Source organism: Camelus ferus, chromosome 2, assembly GCF_009834535.1.
Source record: "Camelus ferus isolate YT-003-E chromosome 2, BCGSAC_Cfer_1.0, whole genome shotgun sequence".
In the NCBI taxonomy this organism is placed as follows: Eukaryota; Metazoa; Chordata; class Mammalia; order Artiodactyla; family Camelidae; genus Camelus; species Camelus ferus.
Genome location: NC_045697.1, coordinates 45,632,315 through 45,646,275, shown reverse-complemented (window position 1 = coordinate 45,646,275; position 13,961 = coordinate 45,632,315). Strand labels below are relative to the sequence as shown.

General features: G+C 35.6%; 1 protein-coding gene across 4 annotated transcripts in view; it reads left to right on the top strand.

Moving 5' to 3' along the window:
* CFAP299 (cilia and flagella associated protein 299) overlaps window positions 1-13,961 on the top strand; it is a 492,010-nt gene that overhangs the window by 409,958 nt on the left and 68,091 nt on the right. For all 4 annotated transcript variants that reach the window (XM_032456968.1, XM_032456976.1, XM_006190354.2 and 1 more), the window contains exon 4: window positions 2,256-2,398. In XM_032456968.1, coding sequence (XP_032312859.1) covers window positions 2,256-2,398 — 143 coding nt within the window. The remainder of the gene's footprint in view (window positions 1-2,255; window positions 2,399-13,961) is intronic.

Here is a 13,961-nt window from a genome sequence, read left to right as displayed (position 1 = left end):
GCTCCTGCTTTCACTTAGTTTTTGGACTCTGAGTATTCATCATTTTCTTGCCAGTGCATCAATGCATGGTACAAGTTGTTTTTTTGATTTTCTCCACAATTTTCATTTGTTTTCAGAAAGGGAGTCAGTTAAAATATCTGGTATGCCATTCTGCTGGAAAAATTAGGCTGGTCCATCTCTCATTTAAAGAAAGAGAGACAGAAACAGATGAAAAGAGAGACAGAAACAGATGAAAACAGAGACAAGAGAGAGGCAGAGGAGCTTTCTTTTGTAAGTAGAGTTCCATTTTGAAAATAGAGGATTTACTTTGGAACTTTTTTCCCTCTCTCTGTCCCTGCATGGCTTGCCTAACATCAGTAGCAGCCTTGATGGAATAAAGATTACAAGCACCTTTCGGACTGCATATGAAATATTGATAGCTCATGATAGCTCATGGACTAGTTTAAGGAAGGGTAGCAATGCTAGTTATTGGTGAGGGTCTCAAGAAGTCTGAGTTACTATCCCTTTAGTTTTTTGTGCTGTAAAAACTATAAACTAACTAACTAAAAGCATGGAGAAATCTATAAATTTAACTGGGATTATGTAGGGGAGTGAGAGGGACTAAAGACTGAGTCTATATAAAATTGAGCACAGAAATAGCAATGCACGTTAATTCCTCCAGCCATATCTATGGGAAATATCACTAATCCATCACAACACTCCTTCTCCCTGAGCTTAGAAAGTACCTCAGAATCCTTTTTAGCGCAGTATTCTCAGCACGCAGTGCCTTACCAGAGTAGTCTAGAAGATGAAACATCAGCAGAATAACAAATACTTGTAAATTGTGTCTCCATTCTTCCATTTTTCAGTTGGCATATTGTTAGTATATTTTTGTAAGTGTAGCAGGGAAAATAAGTATTTCAGTTTTCTAACTTCACCCTTTTGGAGGCTCTCCTATCTAAGATAACCCATATTAGTGTTTCCTGTAATTGACTATACAGTGACCCAACAAGTAACAATCCAGTGATTGCTTGAGAGGAAAAGGAAGGCTTGTATACAGGTTCTTCCAGATTTAGAACTTTGCTGTGAAATTCTACACTTTGATCTAGATTTGGAAACGAATACATTAAGAGCTTTTCCAATTACAAGTAGGGTTCCCCCCCCCCGTTTTTTCCTTCCCTCTAGAGCTAAGGATCCATGTCTATTGGCTTGACAGGGGAGTGACTATAGTTCCTCATTTGTATCACATTGTTTCCACTTCAGGGCTTTTTTACTAGCTGTCTCTTTTGCCTGGTAGACTGCTATTCTAGATCTTAACATGGCTTCCCTCTTCTCAGCCTTCAAGTCTTAGCTTAAGTGTGATCTCCGCAAGATATTTTCTGATCACTCTGCCTAAAGTAGCCTTCACTGCCACCAACTCCTTCTCTAGCCAACCATTTTCTGTATCTGCTTTATGACATTTATCCCTCACTGTAAGTATTGTTTTCTTTTTATGTCTGTTGTCTGTCTCCACTTAGCTCAACATAACTTCTGAGAGATCAGGACCTTTAGTGTTTATCACTGTATCTTTGGCACCTACAACAATGTCTACATGCAGTAGCTGCTCAATGATATTTGTGGGGAAATTAAAACTTTATAGTTTTGACCTATGGAATTAATTTTTTTAAAGAAATTTTAATTCGTAAAGAGATTTTAAATTTGTTAAGTCATTTTTTGACTCTTATGATAATAAAAAGAAGGGACCCAACTTCTGTCTATAACAGAAACTATATAGGTGTTCAAATGGAAAAGGAATGTAGTGATTGGAAGGACAAACACGTAACCCTGGGTTTTCATCCAAGTTTTTCAGTTTACTGAAGGTTGTATGTGAGACACTCAACCTCTCTGTTCCTCAGATTTTTAATTTACAAAATGATGACAAAGAGAAGACAATGGGGTTGAAGAAAAAGTAAATAAATGAATGTATTATAAACACTGAAAATAACGTCTGCCTTTAGGAAGATGTCTATGAATTATTTATTGATATTGTTATATAAAATTATTATAAGTACACATTATATGCATGTTGAATTAGCTTTTCACAAATTTTCTCATCTGTCAGGAGAAAATAATAGTACTACTTCATAGGATCGTTGTAAGGATGAAATGTAAAGCACTTAGAACAGGATGTGGCACAGGTATCACTCAATAACTATAGCTTTTATTACTATATAAAATTTACTCAAATGACTTGTATTCATTTACTCTCTCCTTTCTCCGTTTTTCTGTGTTGCCAGTCCGTGATCTTTATTCGTGACAGAAATTCTCATGGGCAGGAGGTGTCAGGATACATCGACTATGCCCACAGGCTAAAGACTGAAGATTTTGAAGTCTACTTTAGTGGGAAAAAAAGACTTCTTCCAAGACCCACGGATATGAGGTAAATTGTACACATTTCTCACGCCTTCAATAAGAACAAGCTCCTCGGATGTAAAGATAAAAGATTTTTATTTTATGTTCTGCATTGTACCTGGAATGCTCATGTATATGCAGGAGGAAAGTGGTAAGAGTGGTTTAGATTTTAAAAAATGTGTGTTTTAAGACGGAGAATGAACATAGATGCATTTTTTTCCATGAACAGCCTGAGGAAGGGAACTCTTCAGAGATGAGATAAGTAAATTCTCCTTAACATTCCTTTTAAATGATAAGTAGAACCTAAAAATTGCTAATCTCATAAGGCTCTTGCACCACTTGGGACTCCGTCTAGAAGCCTTAGGAGCAGTCCATCCAGCACATTCTCCTCTCCCTTTTTTTTTGGCCACCAACCGAAGTCTGGGCTTCTGACTGGCTCACCCTCATTTACTCTCATCACTGGCCTGTTCTGGGATCCCCTCCACCCACAGTAGTCTTTTTATTATTGACCCCTACCCTTTCCTTTGGCGCCTTTATCCCATCACATAGGATCTACTCTACCATGTCAGTTCAACCTAGATGCAGAACAAATCATTTAATTTCCCTCTTGCAATCATCCCTGCTGCCCACGTCTTTTTGTGCTTTGGTTGTAATCTGTCCTGCTTGCCCTTAAGAGTAGGTTGACCCAGTCACCCTCTTCCTGCATCTAGGACTGGACCCCCGGGCACTGCTGAAGGAAATTTTAGGAAATTTCACAAAGTTGGCTGCTACTAATAATTAATGGTCTCCAAATTCAACCAGGACCTTTGTGGCCCTGAGACACCCATTTATGTGCTTTTTATCAGACTTTAATTTCACCCCTCAACACACACACACAAAATATTCTGGAGCTTCACCACTCCCTCAAAATCGTTGTTCTCAACTGCTGACCCTGACTCCTGTCCATATACAATTTACCTCACATTTCACAGAGAACGTGGGGTCTAAACATGGGAACCACCACCACAGTCTGTCTGTCTGTCCACCGAAATCAGCTTCCTCATTAGCCAGTGCCCCACTCAGAGTGCCTTCTGATTATTTCCAGTCACAGGTCCATTCTGGCAGCTGTTGGTCCCGAGCCTGCCATCTACATCAGGACATGTCTGCTCCTAACCCTTGAAACACCACCGTGCTGCCTTGTACCTCAGCCCACCTCTCAGGGGCCAGTTTGCTGTAAACTTGTACATATTCTTCCAACACAGCAAAGCATAGGCTTCCTTAACAACCATGAGGGAATATGTCCTGAGAGTGACTCGGGCTTTTCTGGTGACATTTCTGAAATAAAATAAATCTGACCCCAGGTGACTTTACTCTCTACCTGTATAAACAATTTTTTTCTTTAAAAAATTGTTCATTTTTATTAAGTAAAATGTTCCTTTATACATGCATAACTCTCACAATATTTTTCCAGATTCAGAAAGGAAAGGACTCCTTGTCTTGTTTAGAGCTAATTCAACTTGTTTTTATCTTTTTCACCCCTCTTTCCACTGAAGCCATACTTCATTTATTGTTCTCTCTGTTTTCATAGATTCTCAAACTGACCCTCTCAACTGTCTCCTTTATCTTTCCTCTAAACATGCTGAAATCATTTCTATATTAATGAAAAGAAATCCTCTTTGAATTCCAATTTTTGACCTACCTCTCTTACTGTTTCCAGCTAAACTCCTCAAAATAACAAGTGTCTTCAATTCTCACTTCTCCTGTAGGTGCTAACTCATTGTAATTAGCCCTCTGCCACCATTACACAAATGAAACGACTCCCGCTGAAATCACCAGTGACTGCCAGTTTCAAAACCCTGTAGATTTTCAGTTCTTACTTATCTTCTCTACGTTATGTGATTAGTGTTGATTAATTCTTTCTTCTCAAAATTATTCAACTACTCTAACCTGTTATTCTCAGGTTGGACTCTCCCCTTGTTTATTTCATGCACGTTGGCAGGCACCAGAATTCATCCTTGGACTTCTTTTCTTACCATATGCATTCTCTTGGGTGATTAGATCATTTTTTCTGGAGTGAACTTGTCTTTGAAATTACAACCCTAGCACAGATCTCTTCTTTATTTAAGATTCAACTGTCCTATTGCTCACTTCAGACAACTATTTGGGTATCCCATTAGCATCTAAAACTTAGTTTCAATATTAAACTCATTGTAATGTGTGAAACCTGCTGTTGCTTCTGTGACCCCTTTCTTGGCTAAGAGCATCACCTTGGCAACCCAAGGCAAAATCCATGTTATCCTAGACCTCTTCCTCTCCATCACCCCTATAACTAATAATTTACTAAAAATGCTAGATTCTGTTACCTTAACAGCTTTTTTTATGTTAAAGCAAATACAAAATTTGTCATTCCACCTGTAAACACTTCAGTATGAATGTTTATCTGATAACGTTTTCAAAGAAACTATCATGACATCATCATACCTAACAAAATAATTCCTTAATGTCATCTAATACTTGGTCCTTGTTCATATTTCATTGACTGTCTTAGGTTATCTTTTCAAAGTTGGTTTGCCCGAATCAAAATCCAAACAACATTGTGTTATTCTATCTTTTACTTTATAATCATCCCCCTCCTTTTTATCTTTTATGCTGTTGATTTATTGGAGAAACCAGGGCATGTGTCCTAAGAAATGTGCCATATTCCAGATGTGACTGATCACTCTCATGTTGTTGTTTGTTACATGTTCCTTCTATCCTCCTATTTCCTGTCAACTGGCTTGATGAAATTCAGTGTCAATTTTTTTTTAGGTAAGATTTTTTAATATGTTAAGCTCTGTGAGTTTGTTCAGTAGGTTCAGGCGGTGTCACTGGGATCACTCCACTATAAAGTTCCCATCAAGCTTCACTCAGTGGTTTGAGCACACAATAATGATGCCTCCTTACGTGTTTTTACTAAGGTTTGTATAACGGTACTGTTATAATTCTACCATTCATTCTGCATTTTTTAGCTGAAATTCTTCCACAGAGAATAACTTTTCCTCATAGTTTGTTTGACTGCCCTGAAATAGAATTCAATTCATGCAGAAAGACAAAAATACATGTTTTATTATTTTCCTAAGTTTATGAAAAAATGCAAAGCCCTAAGCACAAAAGAGGATACAGATAATGCCAAGTTGTCTTCAAAGTGCTTATACTAATTTGTATCCACCGAAAATACTATATAAATGCTGTAGTTAGCCTTCATCCTCACCAGTTCATGACATCAGCACACTTCTTTTCCCACTGTGGTTAATTATAAGTGATCTCTCATTGTGGTTTTAATTTTCATTTCTGTAATTATTAATCAGGTTGGGGATCTTTTATTGGTTGTTCAGATTTCCTTTCTGTGAAGTACCTATTAAGACTTTTCCTCATTTTTTTCTACTGGTTATTTTTTTTTTACTGATGTATAATCAGTTTGCAGTGTGTCAATTTCTGGTATACAGCATAATGTTTCAGTCATACACATACATACATATATTTGTTTTCATATTCTTTTTCATTATAATACTACAAGATATTGAATATAGTTCCCTGTGCAATGCAGAAACTTGTTTTTTATCTATTTTATATATAGTAGTTAATATTTGCAAATCTTGAGCTCCCAACTTATCCCTTCCCACTGCTTTCCCTCACAGTAACCATAAGTTTATTTGTTCCTCCTTTTCTTGTAAATCGTAGGAGTTCTTTTTATTTTTTATTTTTTGAATATTGATAATCCTTTGCCTCTTCTACGTATTGAAAAATATCAACTTCCAGTGTGTAATTCTCCTTTCACTCCCTTTTTACTGACTTTTGATGGTCAGAAGTCAGAAGTTTTGATAGTTGGATTAATTCATTTTATTAATCTTTTCCTCAGAGGTTTGCGTTTTTTGTGTTTCATTTAAAAATCCTTACCTTTCTGGAAGTCATAAAGATATTGTCCTATAGAGTATTTTAGTTTTGTTTTTTATTAACCTACTTGAATTTAATACTGTATATGGTGGTTAAGTAAGACTCTCCTTTTTGTTTCTGTTTTCCGTATGACTAAGAATTTGCCATAGCAACATTTATTGAAAAGTCCACTATCTCTCCTCTCATGTCTTCGACACCGTTTGTGTCAAAAGTTAAGTTCTGTATGTGTTGGTTTGTTTCTGGGCTTATTCTTTTGTTCCATTGGTCTCTTCTTAAAATAATAGAATCTTACTCATTTTTATATGTTCATAATAATTCATAATACAAAGAAAGGCAGTTTCTTCACCTTGGTTTTCTTTTTCAAGAGTATCTAAACTATGCTTGCCCTTTACTCTTCCATGTGCATTTTATTCAGCTTATAAAGCTCACACACAAAACATGGTGTAATTTTGATTGGAATTGCTTTCAGGTAATGACCAATGTATAGTTCATTGACATCTTTGTGATATTAAGTCTTCCATTTATTTATTTACATTTGCTTATGCCTTCTTTAATGTTTTTAAATAATATTTTATAATTTTCTCAATTAAGGATTTCATCATTTGTTCATTTTTCTCCTGGGTGCCAGATAATTACTGATCTTTTAAACAAAATTAGCTCTATTCCAATGATCCCACTGTATAATTTTTACCACATTGAGTTTAATTTAAGCCATTTATCAGAAGCAAACTTCAGATTTTTCACTCTAGAAATTTAATGCCAATAAATGACTTAAACAGTTGTTACTAGGGGAAAAATATCTTTGGTATCCATAGTTCCATACTTGGTTTGATTCAGAACTAAAACAAAGACTTTAAAATTAAAGATTTCAGAAGATCTATTTTACTTATCTTTTGTTTCTATTTACTTATCTTTTGACATGCTATTTTATCCTGTGTAGGAAGATACATTAGTTCTGTGATTAGAATCATGTCTTGCATTTTTACTGCAGAAAATATAAATATCAGCAGACAGCTGCAACTGTTATGAAATGCAGCAGTAGCAAGGGCTGAGAGCCTGATCATCTTGTCAGCTCAGACTTCATCTTGACCATGTGTTTAAGATTCAGTATCTTCCCCAGCATAAATGTGAAGTAACTTATAAGCAAATAGCATGTTACAGTTTACCAAGTTCCTTTACAGTTCCCTGTAACAACTTTGTGCAATAGGTCCAACAGCATTTTTCTTAACATCTGGGAGAGGAGAAAAGATAAACCACTTGCTAAAGTTTACAAGCAAAACAGTGATGAGTGAGAACAAGTCTTAGAATTATAATTCACTGCTCACCTCCAGAACACTCTTCTAGGTTTAAAAGTGTCTGTGTCCTGAGGATGATTACACTATGTAGAATCCTTGAATCATGCTCTACCCCACATTTAGCTGCTTAAATTTCCATATTTGTGTATTGTTGAACAAAGATCTGAGGTCCGCCTGCAGAGCTCTATCCATCCCTCAGATAGAATGGTCAGGAGGAAATGAAAAAGTTCTTTTTGTATTTCTCTTTGGAGAGTCCATGAAATATTCATACCCTTGACCGAGAAATGCCCTTAAATACAAAAGCTTTGAGAGGTATTATTGTCAAATTTCCCTTGCAGTCCCATTGTCTGTTTTATTAAAATGTTGAACGTGCCAAACTGTGAAGTTAGAATTGTAAAGTTGTGCTTATCCTGTGCTTAAGTGCATTCTCATGAAAGCATCTGGTAATGTATTGGCAGGTTCTCAAGTTTAAAAAAAAATAAAGGAGTAAATGACTCAGTGCTTCTGCAAATGGTATATAAAATATTGCCTATTTTTAAGTTATTAATGTTGTCTCACTTGTAAATATAGTGACCAACCACTAGAATATAAATTTAGTCTCTTCAACAGATATTCACTAAATTTTGAGGGAGGAAAGAATGCTTTTGGGGGGAAAATGCTGATCGAAGGAGACTTGCCACAACCATCTAGCTCCTCATTCAAAGTGTGGTCCATGGACCAGGAGCACTGACACCACCTGAGAGCCTGCAAGAAGTGAAGTATCTCAGGCTCTATCCCAGCCCATGAAGAAAAGGCCCTTTAACACTGATCCCCCCAAATTTCAATGTCCATATTGAAGTTTGAGAAGCATACTTGAGACCTGTGCTGTCCAATAGGATCACCACTGGCCACATATGGCTATCGAATACTTCAGTGTGACCTACCCTGAGTTAAAGATGTGCTGTAAATGTAGAATACAGACCTGATTCTGAAGACATCATAAAGATACGAAATACCTTGTTAATAAATCTACATTAATAACATGTGAGAATAATAATATGCTGGATATGTTAGGTTAAATGAGATGTATTATAAAAATTATTATCATCTATTTCTTTTTATTTTAGTGTAGCCACTAGAAGCATTCAGAATTACATACATGGCTCATGTTTATGGCCCACATTATGTACATATAGCACTGTTCTGGTCTACTGGTCCCCGACCCAGAAGTTCAATCCCATCCTGTTCTTTAGGACCAATGCTGATCTTAGGTGGGACCTAAGAAGCCACAGACCAGAGATTACCAGTTAGTAGTGTCTGGCTGCAGACATGTTTTATTTGGCCTGCACAATGTATTTAAAAGTTGTGTCAATGTTTTAGATACAGGAAATGTCACATAAAATATTTTTGAGTTGCAGATTCTCCTAAAACTAATGAGGTCTTCCCACACCGAGCCTGCATTCTCTCATCCCAGCCGTGATCTTGAATTAAATAGCAGCTGCTCCCTGAGATAGAGTATGTTCTCACCAGACTAACAAAAATAACTACTCACACTTTCCAGCATTTGCACTGTTACCCTTGAGTCATTCATTCATAGCGTCTATAGGATTCTTCTAGGCATTTGAGTTTGTCATCTCCAGTCTAACTTACCATCTTAGGTTTTTGAAGTCATCTTTGTCATTAGCCCAGTCGTGATCTTTGCTTGACCCCTCTGAGTGGGTTTAATTTCAGCCTGGGCTCTCCCAGGTTGTCCCATACTACTGTGACTGGACTGAGTCAAAGTCTGAGATGATTATGATGCACTAAAAATTAGCTGAGCACTTCCTGTGCACAAGACACTGTGCTAAATAATTTATATACATCATTTCACTTACTCTTTACAACAACCTTATGGGTTAGGAATATTTTTCACATTGTAGCCTCAAAGAACATGCATCAGAGTGGTGTTAGTTGGCTTAACAAAAAGTTACATGAAGACATTTGCATTTACCATCCAGGACCTGATAGAGATCTGTGGAATCCTGGGTGCCATGATTTGTTGTTGTTGTTGTTGTTGATGTTATCAGTGCTACATGATTCGATTTTAGGACTTTGTCATGAAAAGATATCATTTTCCCCTTCAGTCTCATATCCATATCCTAGTCATTGACAGGTCATATATTTCTTTTGCAGATGTGTTTCTGACTTGACAAGACATAATTTGGGATTGTTTTTCAGAACTCTAAGCAGTCTACTATCCACAGTTAAGACTGGGGAATTTCAGCCATCCTGTACCCACCCTTGCTACTTCCTCCTTTCACTGAGCTTGGCAGAAAACAGCTCTTTGTACTTAACCAGGGTTTTATTTTCAGTCACTCTGGGTAAGAATTACAGTGCCCCACAGCTTTGTGTGTGGAAGAGCTCTGGACAGAACTAAAAGTGGCCTTTAATTGTGGCTTCAGCCTTAAAGTCTTTAGGGAAAAATTGGCCTTGACTTGTTGAACCTCAGTTATGTCCCAGGATACTTTTAGAATCTATTCATATCCTCTGAAATGTGGTTCACATGATTTTTGTAATATTTGCTTGGAATTCTTTTACAAATAAATTTAATTTTCCAATACTTAGCTCATTTTAGTTTTTCCTTTACCTCAAGCTAAACATTAAGTACCATCTTCCATGGAAAACTGAAGGATGGATAAGAGAAGTCTGAAAGATAGACCACCTCCTGTTCGTCTATAAAACCCAAATATACTAGAACAGTTCCTATCAAACTCCTACTGAAATATCTGTCTGCATTATTCTGGTAGAATTTTATCCAAGCTCTGTTTGGCTCATTGCTTTAAAAAAAAAAAAAGTCAGGATTCCCAGAACAAGTATCTGGTAGTATCTTTAATTGTCTAGAATGTGCTTCCCTGAAAATTATGTCTCTGGGTAAACCTTAAGAGAATAATTAGAGATCTGAGACAGCCTCTAGTTTATTGACAACACTTACTGTGGTTATGACAGAATTATTTTTTATACAAAATTTTCTCCAACATTTAAAAAATATATATAGCATAAAATTGACCATTTTAACCATTTTTAAATGTATTGTCCAATGGCATAAAGTACATTCAAATTGTGCAACTTTTCCAACTTTTTATTATAAAATTTAAAAAATTTTGGAGAAGTTCAAAGAATAGTACCATAAATGCCAGTATACTCACAATCTAGACTAAACAGTTGTTAACATTTTTTTTCCAAACTTGCTTTTTGCTTTAATTCTCTTTAAAATGTTGGGATGTGTGTGTGTGTATCATTTTAAAGTAGCTTGCAGATTTCATCCTTAAATATTTCATCATACATCTTCTAAGAATAAGGACATTTTCCTATATAAAGTCACCATTATTATATGTAAGAAAATAAATAATTATTTCCTATTATCATCTAATATCCAGCTCATATTCAAATTTTCCTAATTGTTCCAGAATGTGTTTTGCAGCTGGTTTTGTGAATGATCATCTAGCCAATGTATAAAAAAATGCATTGCTTATGTCTCTGGACTGTCTTTTACTCTAAGACAGTACCTTCCCACCGCTGTGCCCACTTTCCAAAAAGATATTTTTTTCTTGGTCATAATGTTGTTTTTTTAAAGAGATAAGGCCAGTTGCCTTTTACATTGTCCTGTATTCTGGATTTGTCTGATTGTTTCCTTGTGGTATAATTTGATTTCTTTCCTCTCATCTCTGCGTTTTCTTTAAACTGGGAGATAAGTTTAAAAGCTCGATTGTATTAGGTATAAACATTTTTTCAGGAAGAATTCTCTATTGGTGACAACTATATATTGTATCATGTCAGGAGGCACTTACTGTCAAGTTGTTGTATCATTAGTGATGCTCAGTTTGACCCCTTAGTTAAAGAAGAATTGTTAAGTATCTCTTCCGAGAAGATATATTTTAGTTTTCTTGGAGAAATTTTATAGTAGCTAAACTAGTATGAACTAATATTTGTGCATTTGTCTATGTCCTATTTAAAATCTACATTTTTAAGAGAAAGACTATTAGTAGCAAATTAACCTTGATATCCAGAGTTTTTTCATTTAATTTTCTAAATTAGATGAAAGGATGGCATTTGTTATAACAATTCAAATAGAATTAAAACTATACTGTAAAGATCTCAGGAATCATAGACAACTTCTAATGTGTAAATAAATTGTGCCCAAAATTGCATTTGTTTGTATTTGGAACTCAGAGCCATTTTCCTAGATAAACTATCAGTTAGTGTTCTAGGTCATCTTGCAAAATGCCAAACCCACTATTTCCACTGAAAAATTAATTTTATTGTATGTAGCAAAAAGAAACTGGACGACAGCAAATAAACTGTCTACAACCACCTGCAGCTTCCCTGTCTCAGCTATATGGCAACCATCTCACTTAAGTTAATTTAAAAGGGACACATCATGATCATCTTCCTTCAGATACGGTATCTGTGTCCTTCATGGAATCAAAAAGTAAGGTAACATGCCTCAGGGAACACAACTCGCTCTCTGGAGTAGTAGGCAAAATCAGTTCCTAGCCTTGCAATACATATAAATCAATACCTTCTAGATAGGTTCTGTACAAAAGTCAACATTCATAACTTGTGGAACACTAGAAATCTGGTGATGATCTAAAAATCTGAGGATGCTTAAGTGTAAATCTCACAAAGAAGAAGAGGATTAATGGCTTTCTTAAGCACAGAAGGATAGATGTGCCAGAAGTGATGTGCATTACATTTTTACATGGTCATGCTGTCTATAGAAATAAGACAAAACTATGGAGAAAGCAAAGATAGACACAGGAAAAACAGAGGCTACTAGACCTAAAATGTCAACTTTCTCAGTGGTAGTCCAATAATTCCAAGCACTGAGTTTTCTGATAAAGTTGATCTAATCTTCAGTTCCTAAACTTTAGCATACTTGTGAATTATGAGGAAGACTTGCTAAAACAAGATTTCTAGGCCCCATTCACAGAGTTTTTAATTTAGTAGAGTTGAAGTAGGACCTGAGAATTTGTATTCCTAACAAATCCTCAAGTGATGCTGATGCTGCTAATCCAGGGACCACTGGTCCAGAGGCTGCCTCTACTTCCCCCTGTCAACACCAGACATCAGGGCTGCCTGAGAAAAAGCTGACTCTGTAGAACTGACTCTAAGGACTCTCAGCTTCTTTTGGGCTTGCAGACTAACCTCTAGCCAGCTGTCTTCTGTAGGTAATGTGCAAAAGACAAGAGTTCTCCAAGTAGCTCTGTGCTGTCTTTTCAATGCATGCACACTACCCCGGGAATATATGGCTCAAAGTAAGTTAGGTTGTCACCCTTCAAATCAGTTACCTCTCCCATGTACATCCTCTCCTGTGGAAATGTGGGGCAATGGGTTTCTGTTTATAACATATTTTTCCCTCTGGTGACTACCTAAAACCTGGCACGTGGCAGAGAATTACTAAAAATCTATCGCATGAATAAGTTGAATGAAATGAGCAATTTTTACTAAGGAGACCTCTAACCCAGTCTTGGAACACTTTGCAAATATAGCTTTACTTAAAATATTTAACTTAAAACATTTTAACATTGTGGAAGACTATTCAAATAAAAGAAACAATTTGTAAATTACTTTTACTTACAGTTGATATTCATTTTTTAATAACCCTGAATATCTGGCACAATAATTTTAAAAGTGTACTGGCTATTAATATCATAGCAGTTCTGTCAAAATATTATTATATTTATATTATTTATTATATTTTAAGTCTGGATATTTGCAGTTGATTCACAAAATTTATTTTAGTGTTAGTGGTAGGACAGTTTTCACTGTATTTCAAACTGTCAGATAACATTAGAACTTTTTTATTAGTGTTCCCCAGATCAAATTCCATCTCACCACGTGATCTACAAGTTAAAGAATAATTAAAATTTTAGTATAATCTTGCTTTCATTATTTTCATAAATATCCAAGAGTATAGAGTGTGATATGTACAAAGTGTCTGAATTTCCTTCTGGTTTTAGTATAGAAATGCTTTTCTTTATATCATCAAGTTCCCATTTGATTCTTGTTTGTTACAGAAAAGGAATGTGTTGGGCAATAGGTTTGGATGTAAGAGCTTATAAACTTTAGAACTTCAACTGCCAAATTACTTATTAAATTTATTCCATGTCTACTGATTTATGAAATTGAATGAAACAATGTGAGACCAGTTTCTTCAAACAATGTATGGTGTCATTTTCAAACATTACAAAATGTTTGTCGCATAAATTTCAAAACCGTAACAATTTGAAAGATCAAGCGGATCTTAAAGTTTTGTTGTAAAGAGAGCAATCTGTGTGCTATTTTGTATTTCCCCTACCCTTGCTTTTAAGAGTAAAAACAGTCATTTTAAAAGAAAAATAATTCAATTCAATTTGATGATTTCTC